At 36.4% G+C, this 27739-nt stretch overlaps 1 protein-coding gene across 1 annotated transcript; it reads left to right on the forward strand.

Annotated features, from left to right (window-relative positions):
- The first annotated feature begins 253 nt into the window (after nt 1–253).
- On the forward strand, nt 254–27161 carry MEIKIN (meiotic kinetochore factor). The gene is made up of 13 exons (XM_060688553.2): nt 254–1198; nt 5583–5673; nt 5967–6045; nt 7321–7381; nt 10392–10535; nt 11023–11139; nt 12762–12798; nt 18428–18486; nt 20545–20639; nt 22443–22601; nt 23901–24020; nt 25658–25781; nt 26721–27161. Exons 1-13 carry the CDS (start codon nt 901–903, stop codon nt 26765–26767), a joined length of 1431 nt encoding a protein of 476 aa, XP_060544536.2. The 5' UTR covers nt 254–900; the 3' UTR covers nt 26768–27161.
- The last annotated feature ends 578 nt before the right edge of the window (nt 27162–27739 follow it).

Consider the following 27739-nt stretch of genomic DNA (forward strand, 5'->3'; position numbering starts at 1 on the left):
GCTGCCTATCAGAATGCCGAGCTGTCTTTTTTTTTTTTTCCCTCCCCCATTGCCTCTCCCCCAGGAGCAGACCGTCGGTCTGTTATTAAGGAAGCTAGTGAGGTGGGCGGAGGGGCTGACGGCGGGTTGTCGTGTGGGGGGAACCGTTTGTGGCCGTAGGAACTCTCGAACACGAGGTTCTCGTCCTTTCGCTAATATTTTTCAGAGTTATATTTTTTTGGGATAGCTTTTGCTACCCTTCCCTAAAATCAGGCGGTCACGTTAACTATAAGGCAGTTTGTTCACCTGCACCACCTGTGTCATCTCAGCTTGGGCCCAATCTTTACAATCGGATCTGGATTTATAATTGCATCCAAGCATCCTTATTTCTCCCACACCTTCATCTCTTCATCTGCTGATTCTTGGCTGTTCTGCTTTTCTCCCTATATTGGCTAAATGTGCACTTCAGCTCTTGAGAGTGTCCTCGAAGTAGCATATATTAATGCAAACCTAATTATACCTTTTGAGTTACCTGTCTGTATAACAAACAATATTCCTCTAGAAAATACATTTTGGGGCACTTTCTCTTGGAGGGCAATTGGTATTTGACTTCGTTGTAGAAATAATAAATTTGGAGTTGGTTGCTGCAGTTCCTGGGCAGCATAACAGAGTTAGTGGGAAGGGACAGTGGGAGTCTTCCAGACCAACTCCCTGCTCAAGAAAATCCTAGTCAAATCCTGATTTCTTTTTTTTAGGACACATTAAGTTGGGTTACTACTTTATTCTCTGAAATGATATCCTTATGTTCTTTTTTGTGTCAAGGTTTGTTTTACCTTGGTTCCTGTTTTCCTGAGCCATCATGGCTTGGGTAGAGCAAGTATTGACAACCAGTATGTCTGAAGATCATTAAGCTTCAGAAAGATGCCTTGGCTTATATTTGACTTAGATATTGTCTTATTTTCTTTTCCTTTTAAAGACAGCAGTTCTGAAGGAAAAAAAGCAGACAAAAAGAGGATGGATTGGATGAAATTACGTTCATATTCCGGGAAGAGACAAATGCAAAAGAAAACACATTGTGCTTCTCCATTGCCTGCTAAAACAGCATCTGTTGCAATGGTCAGAATGAAGAGTAAAGCCAAAACATCTCAGGAGCACCCAAATCTGCTTTCTAAGTTTAGCTGTGATCCTCAGGTGAAAAGTACTGTTGGTAAAAAAAAAGGTGAGATCTTCATGGAAATTTAAAGTGTTTTTATTTAGAGTGATGTTTCAGACTGTATAATCTCTGTTTGTACTTTTTTTGATCATCATAGAGAGCTTTTAGATGAACTGAAGACTGAAGATCTGATTTAGTTTGAACATTTCTCTACAATGCAAAGAGAATAGTTAAATGATATTATTTGTTCCATCTCATTTAAATTACTTAGGTTTTCCGTGAATTTGATTTTCAATGAATATATAGAAGGAAAACAATACAGCTCTAAGCCTCAAGATTTTTCACAACAAACGTTTTTTTTCCTGTATGAAATAAATGAATTTATTGCTTATAATTCCTGGACTGTGGTGAACTGAATCCTGCTTAATGTAGATATAAAATCATTATTGGAATCACTTTAAATCCTCTCAAAGATTTGAAGATGCAACTTCAAGTTTTGAGGCAAGATATTTTTTAAAATGCCGCACCCCATCCTCTGGCCTTCCTTGAGTTAAGGGTGAAGGTCTGAAGTTGAAATGTAGTTATGTACTCCTGATTTTATAGGGCCGTGGATCTCATAAAAATATACAGGGCAATCATGGTTAGTTCCTTTTAAGTCTGAAGATTCATATGGAAGAACCAGGTGATTTGGTGAGGCCTCATTTCATCTCTATGCTTCCGTTTCCTGAACAGTTTGTACTTTCCAAATAGTTTCCTTCTGCAATCCGAGTCAGGGGAGTGTCAGGAGTTATTTATTGCATAACTCTAAGAGAAATACTGTAAGTTCTAGTTACACCACAGCCTTATGTGTTTTATTAGGAAATTTCTTCCACAATATACTTTGTGGCTTGCTTATTGCCCATGTGTGCTATAACAAGTGGATTATTCTTTGAATTGAGACCTAGGTTTGAGCTGGAAGAGAAACACCACCACCCTGCAACTAATTCCTAGACAACTTTTGGAATGTGTCAAAAGTGCATTTATCTAGAATTCAAATGTTCAAAGAGCCTTGATTTTTTTAAAAAGGGTTCATATTGGTAAAACAGATTTTAAAAATTTGTTTTCTGTAGGCTGATAGTTTTTGGATGCAGAAAAGCACTTTGTGCTGGACAGTGGAGGGAAGATAATTTCAGGGGGAGGGAAGGTCTACCTGGATTTTCGTAGGCCTGAAATGGGTGTAATATATACTGCATTTGGTTTATAGCCTGCACTTCCTTATTTTTTCTTAAATACAGGTAGTCCTTGATTTACGATCACAGGTGAATCCAAAATTTCTGCTATTGAGACAGTTAAGTGAGTTTTGCCTCATTTTATGACTTTTCTTGCCACAGTTGTGAATTATTGCAGTTCGTAATTTAGTAACACGGTTAAGTGAATCTGATTCCCCATTGACTTTACTTGTCAGAAGGTTGCAAAAGGGAATCACATTTATTTTATTTATTTATAAAATTTATATTGCCACCTACTCGCACATGGCTACTCAAGATGGCTTACAAGGACATAAAAACACAATATAAAAGCAAAAGAATAAAAAGCAAAAGAATAAAATAATAACCCCCTCACTCTGGCGACAACACACATTCATACTAGCCATTTAATGGGCTCCATCTTGCTCTGGGTTCCCCAAGCCAGCTGGCAGAACCACGTCTTCAGGACCTTCTGAAAGAGTGCTAGAATGGGGACCAGTCTAATCTCCGGAGCCCAGGACACTGCAACTGTCATAAATATGAGTCGGTTGCTAAGCATCTGAATTTTAAATACGTGACCGTGGGGATGATGCAACAGTCGTGTGAAAAATGGTCATAAGTCACTTTTTTCAATGCCGTAACTTTGAACAGTCACCATGCTACTAAATTAAGAACCACAGCAATTCACTTAACAACTGTGGCAAGAAAGGTCGTAAAATGGGACAAAACTCACAACTGTCTCACTTAGTAACAGAAATGTTGGGCTCAATTGTGAGCATAAATTGAGGACTACCTGTAAAATACTCCACTGAACAGCTAATGCAAACATTTCATTTTTGCAAAGAGGCTCAAAGCTAGCTGAAAAAAACAGTTCTTAATTGATTTTTTGAAAACTTAAAGCTGAAGCCGATTTGATTTCTAAGGTATATGTTGTTCCAGAAAAAAGGAACAGTGTCTGAAAAAGGCCTTCAGATGATACCTTTATACCATGGGTGTCTATACTTTTGGCTTGCCTGGGCTTCACTGAATGAAGAATATAGAATATAGTTAATGTATATAAACAAATTTTATTTTAATATTTTTTATTATCTCTTATGGGGCCACATTACTAGTAGTCCAGGGTCACATGTGGCCCATGGGACATGGGTAGGATACACACGCTTATACAGTAATGGCACAAGTCCATTGTGATCTTTATTTTTGAAACTTTAATGGATGAATAAAAACAACCAGGAATAGGGCTTATGATCTTATAAAGGTAACAACAAACCCCTTGAAATGGTCCCAAAAGCAAACTAGTAACCAGTGCAGCTCTCAAAGCAGTGATGCTGTGTGTATGTATGTGAGTAAATTGTGTGGGTCTCGTAACTGCCCAAACCACTCCATTTTGGACTAGTCAAAATTTTTAAATGGCATCCCCATGGACGGCATATTGCAATAGTCCAACTGAAAGATGACTCAGTGAATGAAAGCAAGGCCTTCTAGTTCAGGGAAGGTTATAACTAATGCATCAGAAGAAGCTGTGTGAAGGCTTTTGGAGCCACAGTGCCATGTGCTCTTTCAGAACAGTTATGACTCCAGGAGGAACACACACACACACACACCAGGGGAGGGCTTCAAAACCCGTCGCTACTGATTTGCTCGTGGGCGTGTGTGCTCGATGCTTCACATGCGCAGAAACATCCGGGCGGGTGGGCCCAGCCTCCCGCTGCCGCTACCGGTTCACCCGACCCAGGGCGAACCAGTAGCAACCCACGACTGACACACACCAGGCCCAGATAACAATTCTTCTTGGGGAAGCATGATCACATCCAGAAGGTGCAATATCTTTTATTCAAACTATAAACATATAATTTATGGAAGAGAGACACACTGTTCCTCGTTTCAAACTAAGTGATTGATTCAGGTCTCCTTTTTCAATAATTTTTGACAATGTTTAACCCAGAAATGTGGTTATGAACAGGCTTCACCAAGTGTACTGTAAATGTAGGACATTCTTCCCAATCTCTGAATAGTAACTCGCCTCTTGATTAGTCTGCTACCTTAAAACTGCCTAAACTTGGGAGATTGGATGAATCGGCGCCAGTACCTTATCAAAGAGATATCTGGAAGAATTGAAGACTTTAATTTCCTAAAACTTCCTTTCCATTTGTATAGCACATTGGGGAGAAAAACATTTTTCCTTCTTTATTATTGATTTATTATTGATTTTTGTATTGTCTTTTTTTTTTCTGTTATTCTTCAACAATAAAAATACAATAAAAAAATTAAAAAAAAACTGCCTAAACTTGGAAGAATGAAAGCTTTCTCTTTACTGTAGGTAGATTGCTTACAAAGTTAATTAAATTGAGTAACCAGAAGGGGGAGCATTTCTCCTTTGCAAGAGAAAGTAACTTTAGAGAGTAGGCAAGGTTTTTCAGAAAGGATTTGCCATTGCCTCTTTCCTAGAGTGAAAGAAAGTGATCACCCAGCTAATTTTGTGCCTAAGACAGAACTAGAACTCATAGTCTCATGGTATCTAGTCTGATGCCTTAGGCACTACACCAAACTGGTTCTCTATGCCCTCTTTACATAAAACAGATCATTTAGGTCAGTGTTTCCCAAACTTGGCTGTTTTAAGATGCATGGACTTCAATTCCCAGAATTCCCCAACCAGTATGCCTGGTTGAGGAATTCTGGGAGTTGAAGTCCATACATCTTCAAAGGGTCAAGTTTGGGAAACACTGATTTAGGTGAATGCATGACTTTTAGACTTTTAAGAGGGACGCAGTGGCTCAGTGGCTAAGATGCTGAGCTTGTCAATCAAAAGGTCGGCAGTTCAGTGGTTCGAATCCCTAGTGCCGCATAATGGGGTGAGCTCCCATTACTTGTTCCAGCTTCTGCCAATCTAGCAGTTCGAAAGCACCTAAAAAATGCAAGTAGTAAAATAGGAACCACCTTTGGTGGGAAGGTAACAGCGTTCTGTGCGCCTTTGGCGTTGAGTCATGCCGGCCACATGACCATGGACCACGCTTTGGACAGCGCTCACTCTTCAGCTCACTCTTCAAACGGAGATGAGCACTACCCCCTAGAATCAGGAACGACTAGTACATATGTGCAAGGGGAACCTTTACCTTTACCTATGACTTTTAGATAAGCTTAATAATGCTGAAGATTTTAAAACTCTATTTTCCTCTTTCCTCCTGCTCTTGTAGTAACTTTTGCTCTTCCTTCTGTCTTCTTAGGGAAAATGAAAAGCACTGTAACAAAAGCATTACCAAAAATTCAAGAATACTCTGAAGTGACTCAGAAAGTTTGTCCTTCATCTGAAGAAAGGTAGGGAATAATAGGCATTCAGGACTTCCAAAGGTATTTTTGTTTTAATCTTTTGAAATGTTTTAGATCATTTTGTGTTAACAGAATAATTGCACGGGGACTGGGGATGATGGGACTGTAATCTAAGGGAATGGTGTTCTTGGACCAGTTTTCTTATCAACAGCATTCTCATTAAATGAATGCTCAGGAGCAAACATAATACACTTACTGTTTTACTGAAGGAAGTTGTAGATATCTGAAAACATCTGAAATAGACTCTGAAAATGTAATTGCCCTCATTTTTTTCTACATAGGATTGAATTAAATTACAGTGAATATAGAAGTATGGAGGTAACCAACGATATCAATGACATGGAAACAACTCCTTTAAAGGTAGACATAGCATTGTGAGATGACTTTAATTGAATAAAGTTGAGGATAATATACAGGATTCCATTAAACCATATTCAGCTGTGATTGTAATTTGAGAAAGTTGATCATATCTGGTTCCTATTGACTTAGATTGGGTTTACACAATACTCTGAATCATAAATTAACCAAACTACTCATTTAAGTCATGAAACATTAACCAGGGTTAAAACTAAATTTAGTATGTTTTATAAGTTTACTAGGATATGGAGAAGTGTGCAATGGGAAGTTAAGAATATTTTACACAGCAAGACATTGTCCTGGGAGATTGTGGGGTCAATTCCAGTCTTCTTGATGAGAAGGATATGATAATCATAGTAATTTATTAAATTTATGTGCTGTCTGACTCCCAGCAACTGTATGCAGTTTACAAATGGTCAAAAAATTTAAAACAACTATACAAAAATATAGAAGAAAGTAATAAGATGTCAAATAAAACAACCCGATGGGATGATAAGCAGTAGACCAGCGTGTGTATGTATATATGTATGTACTGTATTTTTCGGAGTATAAGACACACCTTTTTCCCCCCTAAAAGGGGGTGAAAATTGAGGTCTTATACACTGAATGTAGCCCCGCCCACTCACTGGCCCCCACCCTTTGGCCTCTGCCTCCCAGCAGTTTACCTCCTTGCAACAAGCAGCAAGAAGAAACAGCTCATTTCAGCTTCAGCACAGCCTAATTAGCACAAGTTGATTGGGTCGGCCTCCTGACTCTCAGCTATCTTGCTCTCAGCTGTTTTGTCCGGGCCTCTGCTGCTTGCTGCAAGGAGGTAAATTGCTGGGAGCAGGTTTTTTTTTTCTTGTGCTAATCAAGCTATGCTGAAAACGAATATGAAAGTAAAGCAGGCTATTTGCTGTTTGCTGCAACGAGGTAAAATTGCTGGGAGTCAGAGGCAGATTTCTTTTTCTTGTTTTCCTCACCAAAAAAGGTAGGTGCGTCTTATAGTCCAGAGCATCTTATACTCCAAAAAATATGGTATGTATTTTATTTATTGTTTGTTTATTTGTTTTGTTTGTTTGCTTGCTTGGTAATATGGCTTTTTTGTGTTCACTGGTGTAATAGTTTGATCATAAGAATGATTGAGGAAAAAATTGCTATCCCAAAATTACAGCATAGCTTGGGGTAGTTTAACTGAAGAAAACGTGTGAAGGATCACTTCCATATAACAATGTTTGAGAAATGTTATGATGATAATGTTATTTGCTGTGATATCTGGTCTTTCATTGTTGCCCATAGGATTCCTTGCATTTAGCCTCTGCAAGTACACAAAGCCTGAGATACAGTGAAGCTACTTCAGGTGAGAGTTCCCATGTATGCTGTGCTATTCTTTTCAGTATAACTTGAAGCCTTGATTTTGCACACGGGTCTCAAACAGTAACATTGATGTATAACATCCCTGCTCCATGTCAGTTTTTCTCGATTGAAGAAAAATAATAAACGATTGATATCGTTTATTATTTTTTTGTTGTTCAAATGTGTTATAGTCCTCCAACTCCAAAATCAAAAAATCCATAAATACTGATAAAACATAAAACACATGTAGTCTGGACTAAAACAACCTCAAAGGCAATACAAATCAAACACCTCAAAAATACAAGGATACATTAACTCCAGGCCAGGGACCAAAACCAGATTTTAAGAGCTTTTTGGAACCCAAGGAGAGAAGACCCAGTCCTTACCTCTAGGTCAATGCTGTTCCAGGGGAGGTGGGGGGGGGCACAAGAAAGGACATGCTTTCTCAGTTTCACAAGATGTCAATGTTTAATAAAGAGGACGTGCTTTGTGGTCACGTACAGAATAAGTGAAAACTATTGGAGAAAAGCGGCCCCTCAGCTATCCAGACCCTAGATGATAATTTGGGATTGTATATGTGAAGAAGTTGTATTAATGGACGAATCTAGAATTGTGCTAGATTTTCGTAGCTAGTTAACTACTCAATAATTGGGTTTTGAGTTTGTGGTCATGATGTCATGTCAGGCAAAATTATTATTAATTTGAAAATTTTAGAAGGTTTTTGAGCTGTGGTCTTCAGTCTGATCTATCCCTTCTGTATCTCAAAGATAAGAACTATAAATGAATTTTCAATCCTGTCACCATGGGAAATGGTAGTTTATAGTGAATGGCCCTTTGTAGTAAGCATTGGTTTTCAATACTTATTTCTTTAGATAAATTCTGCACTACTTCTCTATAGCAGTTGAATAATTAGAGTAAACACTTGATTTAGCAGACCATTGGAGGAGATAAATATATATGTGAAACCTAGATGTCTATTAAATGCACAAATGAGCCAAATCTACACAAACAATGCAATTTATATGAATAATCTGGAATTCTTCAGATACAACTGATTAGTTTGAGGTAATGTTGGGAGGAAATTTTTATCTGTTGAATCCCAAATCTGCTATAGCAGGATTCTTTAAAAGTTTACTGGTTTGGAGTATGATTCAAAACAGGTGTTTGCCTGGAAATATGATCACTTAAAAATTTTCATGTTCCCAAAATAAGATTAACCAGAAAATTGCCCATTTTTTCCTCAGTGAAGCTAAGAGAACTCTGTCATTTAAAGTTATATTATTTGGGAGAAATGTAATTTTGGGAATTTCAACTTTACTAAAGATGCTTTAGAAAATATAATACTGTATAAATAAGAATAAATATTATCTATAATATATAAATATTATATATATATATATATATATATATATATATAGATATATATATAGATATATATATATATAGATATATATATATATATATGTATAAATACATATTTGATTAATTGCATTAGATAGGTATATATAGAATTGTAATTATTTGCATATATATATATATATATATATATATATATATATATATATATATATATATTGTTTTACTTTGTTGCATTTCTTCAAATTTTTTTGTTGACAATGGATGTATTTTTACCATAATTATTTTTGAGGTGTTTTTCCCTTTTTTGGTCATTATTTCTAAAGGATTAAAATGAATAAAAATAACGTATAAGTATTATATTGTAATGTAAATAAAGATTTGTCAACCAATTAAAATGTACTTCAGCACACAAGTCCCCTTGATATTCTTCCTGATTAATATGTTACGTTTGTTTACTTTTGCTTTTTAATTGAAATAAAAAAATAATACACAGTGAAAAAGAAAATTTAAAAAATCATACAGTATATACATTTTTGACAATTCCACCTAAGCATTTCAGTAAATGGTATTCATTACAATCATCCATAGCTAATCAGTGTCAATCAAATTTGTCCATATGTTCCTTATAACATCAATTTAGCAGACCATTGAGTGGTTGGAATTTTATGTTTATCCCACCAGCCCAAGTTTTCTGATTGCTTATTAAAGGCAAATCCGGTTTTAACAGGATTGGTGTGTATTGTGCATGTTTATTCATTTAAGAACATATTCACAGCAACTAAATTTGTATATGTTTGTGTATGTATAATTTGGTGTAATGGTTAAGGTAGTGGCCTAAAAACCAGGAGACTATGAGTTCTAGTCCTGCCTTAAGCATGAAAGCTAGCTGGGTGAATTTGGACCAGCCACATTCTCTCAGCCCAACCCACTTCACAAGAATGTTGTTGTGAGGAAGGAGTATTAAATATGTTTGCCACCTTAAATTACTTATAAAAATATAATAAAAGGCGGGATAAAAATGTAATTAAGAATAGCTACCGTGTTTCCCTGAAAATAAGGCCCTGCCTTATATTTTTTTGAACCTTGAAATAAGCGCTTGGCCTTATTTTTGGGGAGGTCTTTTGGGGCACGTGGCGTAAAACAGGGCTCTTTTTGCCGTCTTACCTGATTTCCAGCTCTGTCTCCCTAACCCTAACCAGAGGAAATGGCGGCGACCGGCTGCGCATGCAGTTTTCAGGGAGGGCTTATTTTGGGGGGGAGCTTATTTTAGCACATGCGCCTGATTGGGCTTATTATCCGGGGAGGTCTTATTTTCAGGGAAACAGGATATATATACAAACTCTTTGAGTATATTTGGTATTGTCTAGGTGATAGGAATACAATTAAGTTTGCTTTTTTCCCCTTTGTCGCTAAATATATTTATTTGAGATAGACAGCACCATTTTGTCATGGAAAAGGATTATTGGTTTATCTTGATCAATTTGTATGCTTCCTTTTGGTTTTGTAACAGTGTGCTCCACAATGGAGAGGTAAGCAATTTGATAAAACTTAAATCTTTCTGTATTCTTTCCCTGTTGCTTCTAGCAGAAGCTTTTCCAGGCTTCTGCAAAGTTAAAATTATCTTTTGATAATGTTATATTTTGCTGTAATTCCAGGAATGACATTACCAACAGGAGTTTCAGACTTTTTGCTGGATTGTTTGGATATGGAGACCACTCTGGACTGTAGTTATACCAAGACTATTGATTCTACAAGTAGTTATTCATCACCTGAAATATTCAGGGATGAAACTGGCTTAGGTACACATTTTAAAAATTATTTGTGAGAATAAATGAAGAAAAGAGATACACATACCTTTCATGTTTTACATATGCACATGTATCTGTTTTTTCTTTGAATTAGAAGGCAGACTATTAGTACATTATATTTCAATATTTTAGGTATAATAAGGGAGGAAAGCAGATTAGTCTTCTGCCCAATCCTTTTTAATTTGCTAATGTATGCATATTCCTTCAATCAACTCATGAATTCAAAATCACTCTTATTTTTTAACTTTTGATTTTGCAATTCCTGATCTAAGTTTCCTAAAGCCAGAGATAAATTAGTTCCATTATGCATTAAGCAAAACATTTGCTTCAGATTATACTCTCATTATCAACCTATTTGTTAGCTCCCCTGAAATATATGGAAATGCTCAGAAGTCATTATAAAAAGGCATTATTAACATTATAGATCTTTCTGAATTTTAATAATAGAAACATTAACTGGATTGTCTTCTGTCTTCAGAAGACACTGCTAGTCCTGAAACACACCTTGCGTGCAAAAATTCAACTCTCTTGGATACCAGCAAAGCCATCAACATAGACAAGATGTCACAACTGCCAGACCTTTCTAAAATACTCGGTAACTTTCAGAATATGATATATAACATTTTATTTAACTTTGCCATTGAAGTTCTATAGAAAAATAGAACAATAGAACTATATATTGAGCAGCTGACTTAGGTCTGGGTAGGCATATGATATGGATGAACTTGTGTCAGGAAATAAAAGAAGCTGGGGGAGAAAAGTAATGGACAGGGCAAACTACATCTGCCAGTTTCCACTGGAAATTACATCATCATTGAAGGCCAAACATTTCTCAAATTTAATTTAGCTTAGGAATCTCTTTGGGAGTAATTCTGCATGTCCTCTCATCCACAAAGCAGCATTTCCTTCTGTTCGTTGCAGGAGCCAGTTTAAAGTATATTGGCTTAATGAAATGCTGTCATATTTCATATTTTACCTCAGCGGAATAAGAATTATATCTGAATATGAAGAGGGGAGAGGAAAGAAGTAGGGTGGGAAAACACTTCCTTTGTTGCAATTAGAAGGTCTAAGGGCCTTTTGTTGTCAGTTCCCCATTTTATGGAGTTATTCTATGGGCTGGAGAATTGACAAAGGAATCCATTATCTTCTTCCTCTTCTGCTACTTTTTGTCATGCATTGCACAAGAGAGATGCGGAGATAAGAGGCTTCCTCTAGTTTTATAGTTCCACTCACAGTCACTTGAGCTAGAAGAGGCATCTGGGGGACATTTTGTCAATTTCACCTCAAACTGGTGAGTGCTACAAGGGACTGCTGGCAGCAAGTGGCCATGGTATCCAAAGGCATTCCATGGAAAAGGGGAAATGGCATTAGAGTAGGCAAAAATGGCACCACCTCTGATGTTTACATGAGATATTCCTCTGTAGGAGGATAGGCAGGGCCAGCAGGTTAAAGCAGCAATCACAATACCCATTCAAATCAGCTGAAGTTCTTGAAATGTACTGTTGAAATGGTCAACAGTATATTGGTGCCTGATCCATAAATAAGCGGAGCTGCTATATTAGTGTTTTAAAGCACATAAGTAGTCTCCCAAAAGCCTAAGACATAACTTGCAAAACAGATGGTGGTTAGGTTTTCTGTAAGAAAAGACAGTCCAGCAGACCAAGAGCAGCAGAGGGCCACTCTTAGTAACCAGAGGGCAGGGTCAGTGCTCACAATAGTGTGTTAGTCGACTGAAGTTAAAACACTGCCTTCAAGGAAATAAAGTGTCATAGACAGACTACAAAGCAGCAGTCCCATTTTTGACATAGACCAAAAAAAGACACAGAGATCACTTCATGGTGGGTCAAAGACATGTATTCCTTTCCTACATATTTATTTCTTCTATTTTTATGGGTGTCCCCTTGCCAAGCAACTTTGTATAGCTAACTGAAAATTAAAAACATCAAAATTCAAATTAGAATCCTTAAAAACATGCTGGACACAAGCATATATTATACAACATATTCATGGGTTCATATACCATCCTGCCCCACTGCTTGGGACAACAGCCAAGTCTTCAGGGACTTCATCAAGGCAGGCAGAAGTCAAGTGACAAGTGGTTAATGGGGCACCTTTATACTGGGCAAGTAAAATATGGATGAGCACTATGACATAGGCAATTAGAAATACTGTACTATCTTTTATTTATTGTATTCAGCGAAATTAAATCTCTTCCAGGTACTCCTTTAGGAATCCAAGGCCAATACATTGCCAGGTAAAAAAATTCTCTTTAAATTTGATAATTTGTTTTCCTTATATTAGTGTTTACAAAGCTGCTAATGCAAAACAATTTGTAAGAGTAAAGATGCCAACAATCTTATTGGACTCCAAATGTACTCTCTTAATAAACCAAAACCACAATAGAAGAGTAATTTAAACTGCCATTAGGAACAAGTGACTAGTGCTGTCACTATTGTGGGAATCATTTATTTTACAATCTTTACAATCTATACAATAAATATATTAGGCAGTTGAGAAAAATTACCATAATCAGAAATCTTAAAAGATATGAACTTCTGTAACGCGTGTTACTATTTTTATTTGTATGATTAAGGTTTAAGTCTCACTTGCTGCAGCAATAAGTTTGAGTGCCAGATGCCAATTTCCATTTATATTTCACTCTACAGTAAGGAAATCAACAAAAGCCTTGGATGTGTTATACTAGACTATTTTACTTAGTCAATGTCTCTTCACATTCACTCCCCAAGGACCATTTTATTCAGAGAATGCTTCACATAACCTTTAGAATTACTGGCATTTATGCTTGGGAAAATCTCCAAGAATTGTGGAAATTTTGCTGAGAACTCTACATGTGAGACTTACTGTAGTTTTGAAGATCCCCTTTTAGAGATTACATTTTCGATAGTGTATCTATAAAGGTAAAGGTTTTCCCCCATTCAGTCGTTTCTGACTCTAGGGGGCAGTGCTCATCTCCATTTCATAGCCAAGAGAGCCAGCTTTGTCTGAAAACACTGCCATGGTCATGTAGCCAGCATGACTATACACTGAGGTGCATGGAACGCTGTTACCTTCATCAAAATTGTGCCTATTTATCTACTTGCATTTTCATGCTTTTGAACTGCTAGGTGGACAGGAGCTGGTGCAAGTGACGGGAGCTTATTCTATTTCGTAGTGCTGGGTTTTGAACCTGGCCTATCAGCTTTCCAACTGACAAGCTCAGTGTCTTTAACTGCTGAGCTGTCACGTATCTATTGTGAGACCAATAGAGGTTCATATTAAAGCAAAATTAACCATATGAATGGTTTTGACTGATTAGCTGATATATAATACGTAATATCTCTCCCCTACCTCAGATTGGCTACCATCCTTTTTGTAAGAGCCTTAAATGTCTGCTTCAGCCAGATGGCTTGGGGTCCCTATGGGAGAGTTTCACACTGGAGGTGATTGACTAATTAAAAGCTAACCCCACCTGCTTTCCCATTGTATCCGACTTGTACGTTTTGTGTTAATGATTTTATAGCATTTTATAGCCGATGATTTTAATGGTGGGTTTTTTTTATGTTTGTTATGCTGTAAGCCGTCCAGAGTGGTTTGAAATGAGATGGTCAGCAAATAAATGTGATAAATTAAAAAAATAAATATTATTGCACACAAGTAGTCCTTAACTTATGATCACAAATGAGCCCAAAATTTCTATTGCTAAGCAAGGCAGTTAAGGGACTTTTGTCCCATTTTCTGACCTTTTTTGCCATAGTATGTAAGTGAATCACTGCAGTTCTTAAATGAATCATGCAGTCATTGGGCAAATCTGGCTTCCCCATTGACTTTCCTTGTCCGAAGCCAGCTGGGAAGGTTACAGGTGGTGATCACATGACCCGGGACAGTGCAACTATCATGAATATATGCCAATTCCCAAGTGCCTGAATTTTGATCATATGACCATGGGAATGCCACAACAGTCGTAAGTGTGAAAAACAGCCCTAAATTCGTTTTATCGGTGCCATCGTAACTTCAGAGTGTTGTAAGTTGTACAGTGCTTTCTGGTTAATTTTTTTTCCACATCTAAGCATATTGGGCTTCAAACATACTCCACAGTTCTTGATCTGCAGCCATCCTTTGGTATCCAATTGGTTGTGATTTTTGCTGGACGTTGCTCACTCATGGAGCATGTGTCCAGCAAAGCCCATTCCTTGTATTCTCACTGTCTCAAGAGAGTCTTCGGGAATTACTTCTTTGTGGAATTTCCTTGTTTGCGACATGGTCCTTATACGAGATATGAAGAATCCTTCTGAGGCAATGTTGTTGGAAGATATTGATCTTATGAACAATTTTTGTTGTAGATTTCCACATCTCACCGGCATAGATGGTATTTGGTATGACAATGGCATTAAATAATCTGATCTTGGTTGCTGTGTTTATGGCAGACATGGTCCATACTGAGCGCATTTGTTAGAAGACAGCAGCTACGACCGACTTCCGGTTTGCTGTTTGTCGCTGCCAGACGTTCCTTTGGGATCGTCAGCTTCCATCGCCTGTCAGAGCCGCCTTCACAACGGAATGGCGGCTCGAAAAAACTCCGTTTCCATGAGGAAACGGAGATAGAGCCGGCAGGGGTGGGTAGAACTCTCTGCGGAGTCCCAAAAGTTTTTTCTTTACTTTTGGGACGGAGCGGATGAGATGCCCCGTATCCCCAGCCGCTGCTCCGGGCTTTGGGAGACCTCTGCTGATGCAGAGCCAGGCGTCAAAAGCAAGCCTGCAAATTTAACAGACTACTCAAAGAAATGTGAGCTGGACCTGTAATACTGAACCACAAGTATTTTACTGATTTTTTAAAAAAAAAATTACTTAAGAGAGAGGAGGAAGAGAAAGAGGAAAAAAAAAAGCTTTTTAAAATGGCGTCGGCTGGAGGAGAGGCTGAAAGGGAAAGTCCTTCCGTTTTCTATTACTACAATGTAGCGGAATAAATACCATTGGTTACATTTGTAGACAAAACTTCGCTCCTGTGTCTTTTTCTCTTTTTTTTCCCTTGGAGATCTGATATTGTTGTTGATTGGAAAGAAGTCTTTCTTGCTTTTTTTTTTTAACAAAGCCTGCCTGGGCGGAAACATGGCACTGAGACTCATAAAGTCAGATAAACAAGAAGGGGGGGGGATTCCCCCACCAATAATTTAAAGGAACAAGTCTTAACTCTTCAGTCTCAGAAACCTGATTTTAATATAACAGAATTTTTTATAGAGGAGATTGAAAGAAGGGAGGAGATTGTGAATCAGCAACTTGAAAAATTTAAGCAGGAAATTAAAGAAATTAAAGAATTGGTGAAATCTAAGTTTGATTCTTTGGACAAAAAATTTTCAAAAGTGGTTAATGGTTTTACAGAATTTATGATACAGTTGGACACAAATACTAATGTACTAGAGTCTAAAATGGAAGAAATTCAAGATAAATTGGACAATAGAATTCAAAAAATTGAAAATGATTTGACAAACACTCAGGATAATAGCTTAGAAGAAAAACCTAAAATGGATGCTGATCAAAAGTATGGCAATGCAGAAAATCTGCAACAGAAGATTGAAAAAGAGATTTTAATGGTACAATATAATTTCACAGAATATGCGATAAGATTAAGAGGTTTGCAGGAAAATAATAGAGATGATTTAAGGAAAATATCTTCTGAATTTCTAGCTGGGATTCTAAAGGTTCAACCTGACGAAGTGTTTTGTAGGATTGACAGAGTTTATCGAATCAACTCCTGGATTGCCAAGCAAAGGCAATTGCCTAGAGACGTGGTGATTTATTTTACAGATAAGGAAATTAGGAATAATATCGTGCAAAATTCCTTCAATTCTAATTTGCAATTGTATGGAAGAAAGATTTGGATTTACAAGGAACTCCCACCTAAGATATTGATGGAAAGGAAGAAATTTGGTTTTCTGGTGAATGAGTTAAAAAAGAGAAATATTTCATTCAGGTGGGACGCCCCAGTTGGTATTATATTTAGATATCAAGGAGAAAGATATCAGCTAAATACTGTTGAAAGAGCGGAAGAATTTTATCAAAATAGGTTGAAAATGAATTTAACATCTTCAGGTATAATACAGGATAAGCAGAAGGAGCCGGAAATAAAGGTAAAATATCGAATTATAGAGACTGTACCAGATGAATTGCCTTTGGATTTATTGGATACCCCAGCTGGACTATCTACAAATTTGAGAGAAGTGGCATCTAATTTTAACGTGATGACTTATCAAGGCAAGGATAAGCATGGAAACCAACTAGGGGATATACAAGGGATAAAAAAGAAACATGAAATACAAAAACAAAACCAAGACCAATCTACAAAGCAGAATAAAAACCGACCAGATGATACACAATTTGTAGAAAGGAAACCAGGATGGAGACCAAACCCACAAAAAGAAAAGAAAAAGAGAAATAGGTGGCATAAAAATAGAAATTTTTAAATTAGGCAACAGTGAAGCCAGTGACTTTAAAATATGAATGATTATGTGTAAACACAGAAGAGGCGACGTATTGGTTAATATCATCCTGAGGATTGTGGCAGATCTCTGCATGGCCGTAATTTGGGGATGTGAACGAGCCTTAAACTGATGGATTTGAATTATCCATTTTGGAATTTCTTTTTGTGTTGATAAACATATTATATTATCTTGAATTACAAGGCAAGAGAATGATGCTGGGGCATGCAGAAGATCGGGTTGTTACCCACTACGATGATGGGAATTAATAATCCTGATGAAACCCACAATTATTACTATATGGAATATAATTATAATGTCACTCGGGTGGTTGTTTTTACTTTTATACATATAAGAAGATATTTACTACTGATGGGGGCAGATATGATTGAAGATCCTGAATAAACTGTTGCACTAGCAAGCTATGTTACCCGATCATGGATGTTGGTTCTACCAATCCAGTGGAAAGACCTCAAAGAAGATACTATATGGATTATAAATTTAAAGTCATTGTCTTTTCTTCTTTTTTTATTTAGATATAATGGAAAATATAGACATATATTTTTAAGTAGCGTGGGCAGTGAATCAAAGATATTAAGAAATGTTGTGTATGGTAATTTTGTATGATAGTGGGTGAATAAGCTAGTTAGTAGATTGATTAGTCTAAGAAAAGGGATTTTTAAGTGATATATTTAGAGGAGTGGAGGAAATGGATAGAGTGGAATAAATGTTAAACTAGATTTTATGGGGAAGGCCGCTTTGAAATGTTATAGTAACATATATAGAAGACTAAATGTTAAAGTAGGACTTATCGTATAGTTTTAAAGTGGAGAAGTTATTCTATAATGTTATAGTATAATGTCTTTTTTTTTTTCTCTTTTCTGAAATGTATGGATAAAGGGGGATGTTATAATATTAATAATACTTTTAGTAAGTAAAGATCAATATCTAGAGGAGGGAGTAAGTAATCTGTTATGAATTAGGGTTTTTTTTTTTTTTGTTATGAAGAAGTCACAGGGGGGGATGGGTGGGGAGGGGGGGTTAGGGAGGGGGAGGGAGAGGGGAAAAAAAGGGGGGGGGAAATTTGTATTTGAAAACTTTTTCAATAAAAAAAAAAAAAAAGAAGAAGACAGCAGCTACTTTGCCTGTTGGCATTTCACATCTGCCTCTGTTCCTCCATCTGTATCCATGATGCTACCAAGATACAGTAATTGAATTCTTCCACAAATTTTAAGGCCTGTCCTCCTAATGTTATCGGGGTCTTGTCTTGAATATTGGTGAATATTGTTTAATTAGAGGAACGAAAATATTTCATCTTAATACATGGAGATTTTTATTTGCAATGCTAGTTATAGTTTTTCATAATGTTTGAATATATAATATATTAATACCACAGTCTTTTGCCAGCAGAAAACAATCCAGGCAGAAACTGCCTTCTGAACCCACAAATACTTCAGCTGTGGTAGCAGGTAAAAAAAAAAAAGTTTCTTTACTATGTGTAAGGTACCTAATAGATTTTTTTTTCTTTATTACTGAGGTAAGGATTATGTCAACAGCCTATTTATAGCGGTTCCTTTAAATACTCTCTAATCATATGTTATAAAACTTTTACTACAGCTGGACTGCAATCCTAGCACTGAAAATATCATAACTAAAATAGTTCCCTTCTCATCCTCTGCATTGCTTTGCTGTCATTCATGGAATTTGTTTACATGCCCTATAATAATTTGGTATCATATTTTCTCACAAGACTAATCAGGGATTTAAAAATGTATGTCTCGACTTAACTATCAGTAATTTTGGCTTGAGGGAGAGAGAACTCAAGGCAGTGAATATACCTAATAAAAAAAGATTGACCTGTTCAAAATCATCCAGCCAACTTTCCTGCCTAACCTAAGGGAGGCCTAGAACTCTGTCTCCTGGCTTCTAGGCCAGCCTCTTAACTGCTACAGCAAACTGGATCTTCATAGCAGCTGTTAAAATTTATTATGGAAGTTGCACCTTTTTGTGAAATTACATGGCTGTTTTCTGAAGAACGTTTCAACTCTGAAGCTGTAAAATTGGTTGCAATCAATTTAATGAATGTTCATCCCAGATTTTCAGGGAGACCTTACTAGGGAGAATATTCAAAGCAGCATTCTCTACTGTACTCAAATTTGACTCATCTTTGATCATAATAAAATGAACTGAATACCCAGGCATTCAGTTCATTAATTTGTTGAGAACTCTTTCCATTCTCTTTGAACGGTCATGCGTCTGTCTGTCTGTCTGTCTATCAAAATAAATAAAAAAAACAGTTGTACATCTTCTGTTGGATCATCTCTGATTTGGATCATCTCAAACCATGTATTTTTCCTTCCCCCTGGTAGTAGCTTGTACCTTAATATTTTGTCTAAAGTATTTTATTTTATTTTATAGTATTTTATTTTGGCACAAGACATAATCAAATGCCTTGATCCAATGTCAATAAAGCAGTAAAAATATGCATGCATAAATGCGCATTCATAACCAAGTTCCAGATCATAGCAAATAATGTCCTTACACCAGAGGAGAATGTGCTGAAAGGACATGGTACAGAATATCATGTGGCCAAACTCTTCCTCTCAGGCTGTTAAGCACCTGTTTCCATGCCAATCATAGAGGAATCTGGGAAGAAATGAATGAAGAACAGAGGATGTGCATTCTATTATAAACATAAACAAAAAATTAGACCAGGATTGTGCAAAGGCTGGTGAGCAGAATCTTTAGCAAAGAAAAAAAAATCTTATAAGAGCTATGTTAGTTAGATTAAGGCCACCTAACTAACTCAAGATGGAGGAGAGTTTTTCCCTTCCCCTCATCATTTACGTGATGGTGACCTATCAGAATGGTGATCTGGAGAGCATTTTGGGGGAAGGGAGGGAAATCAAGTGAACAAGGGAAGCCTGATTCTTCTCATATACTAGATTGGAAGACAAGTCGACTGAGACAGGATTGCTCTGGTGAGGAGCACTTGGCACAGAAAACATAAAAATGAGTGTTCCTATCAGTGCAGCTTTATAAGAGATTCTTGTACTGGTTTCAACTCAATGCATGAAGTCCAGCCTTTAAAGAATATCTTGCTACACTGCCTCAGTTTCCAAGCCTGTATCGGAAGGACTAAAGAGGGTCTGCAACACTTTGATTGGCTGCTAGTGGGGGGAAATGGCGACAAGCTACAAATCACAGCTATTTCTGGCTGCAGGCTGCACCCCAATTTTTTTTGTCACCATGGTAACCGTTGTGAGTACCTGATTCATCTAAAGTAATTGGTACCCTTGGATACATACATCAAGTGCAAAATGTTCATTCCCTCTTTGTAGAGAGATTTTGAATAAAGTGGGTAAGCTATATATAGTGTGAAGATATAATTATATATTCTGAAATTGGGAATAAGCACATGATGCTGTTGATCGGCCTCTGAGTCACAAACCTATGGCTGGCAAAAATAGGGCCAGTTTTTTTCAGATGATTTGAAACATACTGTAGTGTTTTGTTGTATTTTTCAGGGAAACAAGTGTGTAAAATTTTGTCTGCAAATGAAAAAAGACTTAAATCACAGCCTTCTGGGGTTTCATTATTGCTTCCAGAACGAAAAAAGAAGGTAACTATTTTTAATACTCTTCGGCTGTCGTGTATAAATTGGGCAATGCATGATTACCTTTATTTCTGTGCACAGTTACTTGTGTATTTGACCTCTCTACCACAACCCACTGTTTTTATAAGTCTAAGGAGAATATCTTTACTTGTTACAGTGAATCACGATTGTGAGATTTTCAACTGAAGTGTTAAATTATTCGTTGCCAGGCTGTTATAAAAACCATAACAAAACACCCCTTCCAAACAAAGTAGTAACACATCTATATTTATTGATAGAATTGGACATGAATTGGACATGATTCCCACTTGACAATTGTAAGCTAATACTAAAGCATTGCGTCCTTCTTTGGAATATCAAGCTGGTATGAATGATTGAAAGGGGACTGTAATTGGATTTAATGGATAACAAAGATTAACATTCGCTTGAGCTGAGCTCAACCCCTAGCGACTACATGCCTGTCGTCCATGTAGCTTTCATGGCAAGATAACAGAAATTATTTGCTATTATCTCCTGATATATTTTTTTTTCAGATTTCCCAATCTGGTCTACAACCCTAGGGTTTCCTGGTAGTCCCTCATTGAAGTCATAACTAAATGTAACCCTGCTTAGCTTTTTCAGGATTAGCCAAGCCTGATGAAATGCTGCCCCCTTCTACAGCTGTAATAGATTATAACTATCAAGGATAGGGGTAATATGACAGGGCAGGGTTTCTCACCAACATGCTTCCTGTTACTGGTAAATGATGGAAGAATACTCTCAGTGGAATGTGATAGATAGAAGGAAGGATTATTTAACCAGTCCCGTTTGCTTATTCTTGCTCACAATATTTCTCGAGTTTCTCACATATCCAGCCAGTCTTATTTTCAGTTTTGGAGTTAATATAAGAAAATACTTTTTGATACTGTCCTCCTGTTCTTAGATGCAGATGCTCCAGAAGAGGCAATTGAAGTTATTATGGTGTTATGATGCCACCGGACACTTTAAATGGAGACAAGGCTTTTGAGGAAGGAAATCCTTTTTATAGTCTGCATCCTTCTCTTCTCTCATGGACTTATTAGAAGATCTTAAGAAACTGAAGTCACCAAAAATTCCAAAATATAGAGCACAACACTAAGGAGGAGGAAAAAACCCCATGTTGTTGGCACCCAATTTTACCAGAAAGAGAGACACCGAACAATGGAAAATATTTTTATAGCAGTTGAGGGTTGCAAAGTGGGAAATCTTAGGGATTTTATTTGCCAGCCAGGTTGGGGAAGCTAGGCAAATCCTTGTCAGTATCCCTGGAGTTAGTTCTATTGTTAGGCAAAACGGGCCTTTCAGGGGGACACAGGAAGATCCATGGATAAAAGGGAAGGAATATTGCAGCTGATTTGAAGCCTTGGAGTTTTCCTGTAAGAATGCCCCCAGGCTGGACTGTGAGCTGGTGACTTAGGCTTTAATACTTTGGTTTAGATGGGATTACAAGGGGCTTTGTTTTGGGGTAGGGAGGGTCAGTTTGCATCTGATAGGAGGAGGCAATGAGAGGCTGTGGGTTTGACTGTTTGACTCCTCCTTCAGAAAACGGAGGAAAAAGAATGCAGTCTCCATTTACATTGCTAGATCTACTTTCTCCAAAAACATCTTTACAAAAGTGTTCTTTACAATGATGGGGAAATGAGTGTAACCTCCTCCATATAATTTGTTATGTTTTTAAAAATGAGATAAAAAATGCAAAATGCTTTGTTTCCATTAGGTTATTTTAAATGTAAGTACATTTTTCACTAGTCTTGATTTTACACGATACACATTTCCTTTTTTTAACTTTAGATTGAGGATCAGCAATCCGTCAAAAGGAAATGTAGAAAAAAAATAACATTCGAAAATGTATGTTCTATATCCTCTCCTCATGTACTGCCTTCCTATGGAAAAAACAGCTCCAAGGAAATGTGTGGGATTGTAGCATCCAAACCACCCAATGCTGACAAGGTATGTAACTACTGCCTGTATCTGAAGGCCATGGGGAAGGTGGAGTGCATGCACAAAAGGAAAAAAGAAGGTATATAAACCATATTGAACCTGGCACTTAGAAATACTGACATAATGGCAGAAAATCCACAGCTATGACTTATTTGGCACCTTGACATTGAGAATGAGAATGCCTTTATCCATTTATTTCAGGAAAAAGATCCAATGGGGAGAGCACCCTTATAATCAGTGGAGGCTTACTTATTCAACACTGGATACAGGGGTCAAGGCCCCTTCCACACATTTGTGAATGCAAGCTTGCTCATTTGACTTTCCACGGTTTCCGCGTTTGCACAACTGTAGATACTAAATTCAATTTATCAAAATCTGGCACCCATATATGGTAGATGAATCTGGAATTGTTGGATCAAAAGGTTCCAGCTTACAGCATAATCACATATTTTCTATTGCACAAATACTCTGTATAGGGCACATAACCTACAATAGGTTTCTTGCTTTAAATATTTGATTGAGTTTAAAGGGAGGGTATTAATTGAATGCATAAATAAACATCTTTATTTCTTTGCTACTAAATGAGATTTTGTTTTTATTGTGTGCTTATTTTACAACTGTAAACTACCTGGAAATGTTATGTTAAAGTACCTTAATGGCACCAGACATTCTGGCTATTTAAACTAATATTTTCATCATATAGGTAACAGTATAAATGTTTGTTTGAAGTGTGCCACTTAGTAATACTTTTAGGAAAAAATGTCTTTTTTTAAAAATGAGCCAATTCGCTCAATTGCAAAAGCATTAATATCTTTTGAACATTGTTACTTCTGGCAATAAGTATCCTTACTTGCTTGGCAGTTTTGCTTGAAAAATAAACATTGATGTGAAATGAATATCAACCAGAGTTTCCAGTTTAAATGGCTTTTATCAGAAACTCAAGCAAAAGCGAATAAAGGATTATTTTCTGTACATTTTGAATTATCAATAGCTGAGATGCATCTTAAGACTGAAGGTTATATCCAGACATTTTTGTGTTAAATATGTTTCCAGTTCAAAAGAGTATCATGTAACTATCTACTTGAACAACACCTACTCTGATGATCTTGACTCATAATGGTGTCTTATGATAAGCCAGTTTTTTATATGCCAGTATCACAGCATATTTTGACAAAGGGAAGGCTGTTTTGTCTTGCCCAGTTCAGATAAACTACACCTGTAAACTGAAGGTCATGAAATATTTTCCTTGAGAAGCACACTCTCTGATTAACCATAACCCCTTGTATTTTCATTTTGTTTTGTTTACAGTTAGACTTATTGTCCACACATGAAGCCTCAGTCCAGGACAACTGTTTGGCATATAAAGAGTGTCCAAATGTGAATTCAGAAGCAATTGTTCCTCTTTCTCCCCAAAGGACCATTTATCAGGTTATATGTTTATTTACTTTTTCTATGATTCAATATTAAATTAGTATGCGATTGTTTGTTTGTTTGTTTGTTTTATATTTAAAGCATCAAGGTAGTGTAGGAAGTTAGCACCCACCCCTTTCCTAGAAGAGTGAAATATTTTAGGAAATATGAAAAAGGCAGAATATTATATTTCCCTGGATGAGAAATGGAGAAGCATATTTTACAGACAAAGCAGCTCCCATCTTCCTGCCCCCACCCTTTGTCAATGGGCCATTAAGGCCTGGGCCAGTCTATTCTACTTAACAAAGATCTGCCTCCTTCAGGCAGAGCCATAGTAGGAATTGCCAAAGATTCAACAAAGATAGGATTAGCCCTCTACACAATAGCAGCAGAAAGTCACCACATGTGACCATCAGCCAGCAAGACCCCCACCCCCTGGGAGTCTGACAACCAATCAGAGTACTCTTTCTGGGCCCCAGGAAGTTCAAAGCCAGAGAGAGCATAAAACCTGATCCCCCCTTTTCTGTTCAGGAACTCAAGCCATGTGATCCTGTCCACCATTAAACCATCTTTCCAAGCAGTCTCCATGTTTCCAGTGTCTGTTTCCCCACTTGGAGCAGAACCTAGAAGGATGTTTCTTCCAACAGTAGAATAGAACAGGATTTCAAATGTTTTCAAAGTTCTGTCTCTGAAATGTGATATATTCTTAGGTCTGGTTTTCTTCTGGTTTACACTTTAGATGAAGATATTGGTTCTGAACCATGAATTACTCACTTACCTCCTTTATTTGGGCTCTTTCTTGTTTTAATATATGCACTATAATTTCAAGTGTCACTTTTTTTTCTAAAGTGTTTTACAAAAACATCTGTAAAATTAATGGCCAACTTTTGCTGCCAACTTTTGCTGCCAACTTGCAGAACCTTTCCCCTCCCAAGGTGTATTTTATATTGATTCCATAAAGGAGAGTTTCAAATAGGTTGATATTGCTCTATGGCTCCTTTCAAACATACTGTCAAAATTCACCATTAGTTTTGTATCATCACAACAAGCTTCTGGTATATCTGCTTTTCCTTCCCTTTTTCCTCTGGCATGGGCTCAAGGGTTTAAATTCAGATCTTTTAGAATCTTCATTAAATCCAAACTTGAAGGCTCCATGTTTATTTTAAGTTATAATTGGTTTAAAGCAGTCAGAACCAAATGTTATTTGATTTGGCTTTCTAGCAAACCATCGTTTAAAAGAAACCTGTACCCCCAAACTCTTTCCAGTAATTGGAGGAATTATTTTATATATATATAGGAAGAGAGAAGTTATTGGATACTTGGGAGATTAATATTAGCTGTACTTAATTTTTACAATTAAATTTAGTTTTGTTCTGATCTGTCCTATTTTTTTTTTGGTCCAGGAAATGAAGAATCTGAATACAGCCTTTGCTCTTAGTTTGCCCATTCCTAGTTTAAATTAACTAGGATATTCACAAGACGTAACTCTGTTTAAAAATGAAAGGAAGTGGTTTTGATCTCATATCCACTTTAGAAAAAGACAGAGGAGTGTGAGCACAAGAGCCAAAAGATTATACATGCAATGCTTACCTATTAATTTAATGTTCTGAAAAGTACCCCATGTTGTATGAATAATGTTCTTCTATTTCATTCAGTATTTACGTAGCCCACCAGAAATCTGCTCTATTATTCAAGCTTCACCAGGATTTAGACCACTGAAAGTACTCCAACATCCAACAAATAGAAAAGAAGGGTTTCTCCCACCAGAGGCAACTGAAGGTAAAAGGAAGAGAAAGGAAATATTTTGATGAGCTATCTTAAATGGGTAACATGCTTTCAGATTCTATATGCAGAAAATAGTTTGTGGTAATTTGGGATAAAAGCTTCAGAACAAACTCCAGACTTGGAGTGAACCTACAACACAAATTGCTTGGAAAGTGAATTGAAAAAATGTGAGATTAGCTCCTGAGTTCAGATTATTTCTTGGCTATACTGTAGATCCACAGAGTGATTTGTGGGCAAATCATTTCTAACACAAAAAGCTATTTAGTCAGTTTTATTTCCACCTTTAAAGGTTAACCTAATTGATTAATTAATCAGTCTAACATAAATCAGCAAAGGTAAAATGGTAATGTTGAGCATAAAGGTACATTATTGCTAAGAAATAACTATAATAGGAAAAAGATATGGGAGATCGTTACTATTGAAAGATGGCAGTTTATATATCTTGTCTGTTACCAAAAAAGTATATTAAAGCCGTGGTGGCACTGTGGTTAGAATGCAGTACTGCGGGCTTCTTCTGCTGACTGCCGGTTTCCAGCAGTTCAGCAGTTCGATTCTCACCGGCTCAAGGTTGACTCAGCCTTACACCCTTCTGAGGTCAGTAAAATGAGGACCCAAATTGTTGGGGGCAATAATGTTGACTCTGTAAAGTGCTTACAGAAGGCTGTAAAGCACTGTGAAGTGATATATAAGCCTAAGTGCTACTGCTATTGCTTGCTATATTATAAGAACTGCTTTTTCTGCTGTATGCCATCCAAATTTCTTGTTATACCAGATATTGCATTTTAGGCAAGTTTTTAGATCTATTTCCATTGACAGTTCTGACTGTTCTACAGTTGTAATGTTGTTCCCAAATTCAACAATATGATATTGATTTATTTTCTCCAAAAGATGAAACAGAAATTTTATCCCAGTACAAAAATATTTATATTTCAGATATTATTACAAGCTCAAAAACCTGGACCTGTGGTAATGGTAGCTGAACATTTCAGTTGTTGTTTCACCAAAGCAGGAAGAAACTAAGCAGAGTATCTGTGAGATCCTGCTACAGTATCTATTATAAACAGCAGGTATAATTAGTAAAATTCATGGGCATTAAGTTCTATTGGAATAAATTATATTAATACTCTCTTCATATCTTACATATTCCTAGAGTTATATCTAATTTCCAGTATTTATCTACAACACTTGTTACATGCTTCTGAATTTCATACTTATTGAACAATATGTAAAACGGTTACCTAGGAAGGAGATTGTTGGATTTGCATATGGGAACTTATTATTTCTGTATTGAAAATTACTTTGGTTTACTTCTTACAGTTTTCTTAAGGACAATGTAAAACATTTACTTAGTTGAATCATTAAAAAAAGGAAAAATTGTAAATTGAGAAAATGGAAGGCAGCACATAATTAAAGAAAATATCTGGCTTTTGTACATTTGAAACCTGATGATAGTTTTAAAGAAAATAATGGGGGAAAATATACTTCAGGATACATGTATTTTGATAGGTAAAAGCTGATTATAAAATGGCATAAGTTTAGTGTTCATGTTTTGAATTATATTTTTGAAACTATTTTACATATCTTATATATATATATATATATATATATATATATATATATATATATATATGTATATGTATATGTATATGTATATGTATATGTATATGTATATGTATATATATGAATGATATCAAGGATGTGTGTGTGATATATCTCAGGATATTAGCCTAAATTTAGCTAAACTAAATATTTGAATTTAAGCCAATTTAGAATAATTACTTCTATTTTTCATTTCAACTATACTGAATGTAAATTAAAATGTGAAGCTCTAATACTTTTGTCTCCTCTGAATATGTAAAAAAATAAATTATTTTTGTTAGCAGAGTTCTTTTTAACAGTGTTGTTTCTTTTCCTCAACGGATTTTAAGACAAAATGTTGATCTTCATTGCTG

This window comes from Pantherophis guttatus, chromosome 2 (genome assembly GCF_059756535.1).
Source record: "Pantherophis guttatus breed Tessera chromosome 2, ASM5975653v1, whole genome shotgun sequence".
Classification (NCBI taxonomy): domain Eukaryota; kingdom Metazoa; phylum Chordata; class Lepidosauria; order Squamata; family Colubridae; genus Pantherophis; species Pantherophis guttatus.

What these genes read in the sequence shown, in the direction of transcription:
- MEIKIN (XM_060688553.2), top strand. Translation starts at nt 901, where the DNA reads ATGCCTTGGCTTATATTTGACTTAGATATTGTCTTATTTTCTTTTCCT. An exon ending in CAGGGATGAAACTGGCTTAG is followed by an intron (nt 10,536 to 11,022) that starts GTACACATTTTA and finishes TTCTGTCTTCAG; the next exon opens with AAGACACTGCTAGTCCTGAA. An exon ending in AGACCTTTCTAAAATACTCG is followed by an intron (nt 11,140 to 12,761) that starts GTAACTTTCAGA and finishes AATCTCTTCCAG; the next exon opens with GTACTCCTTTAGGAATCCAA.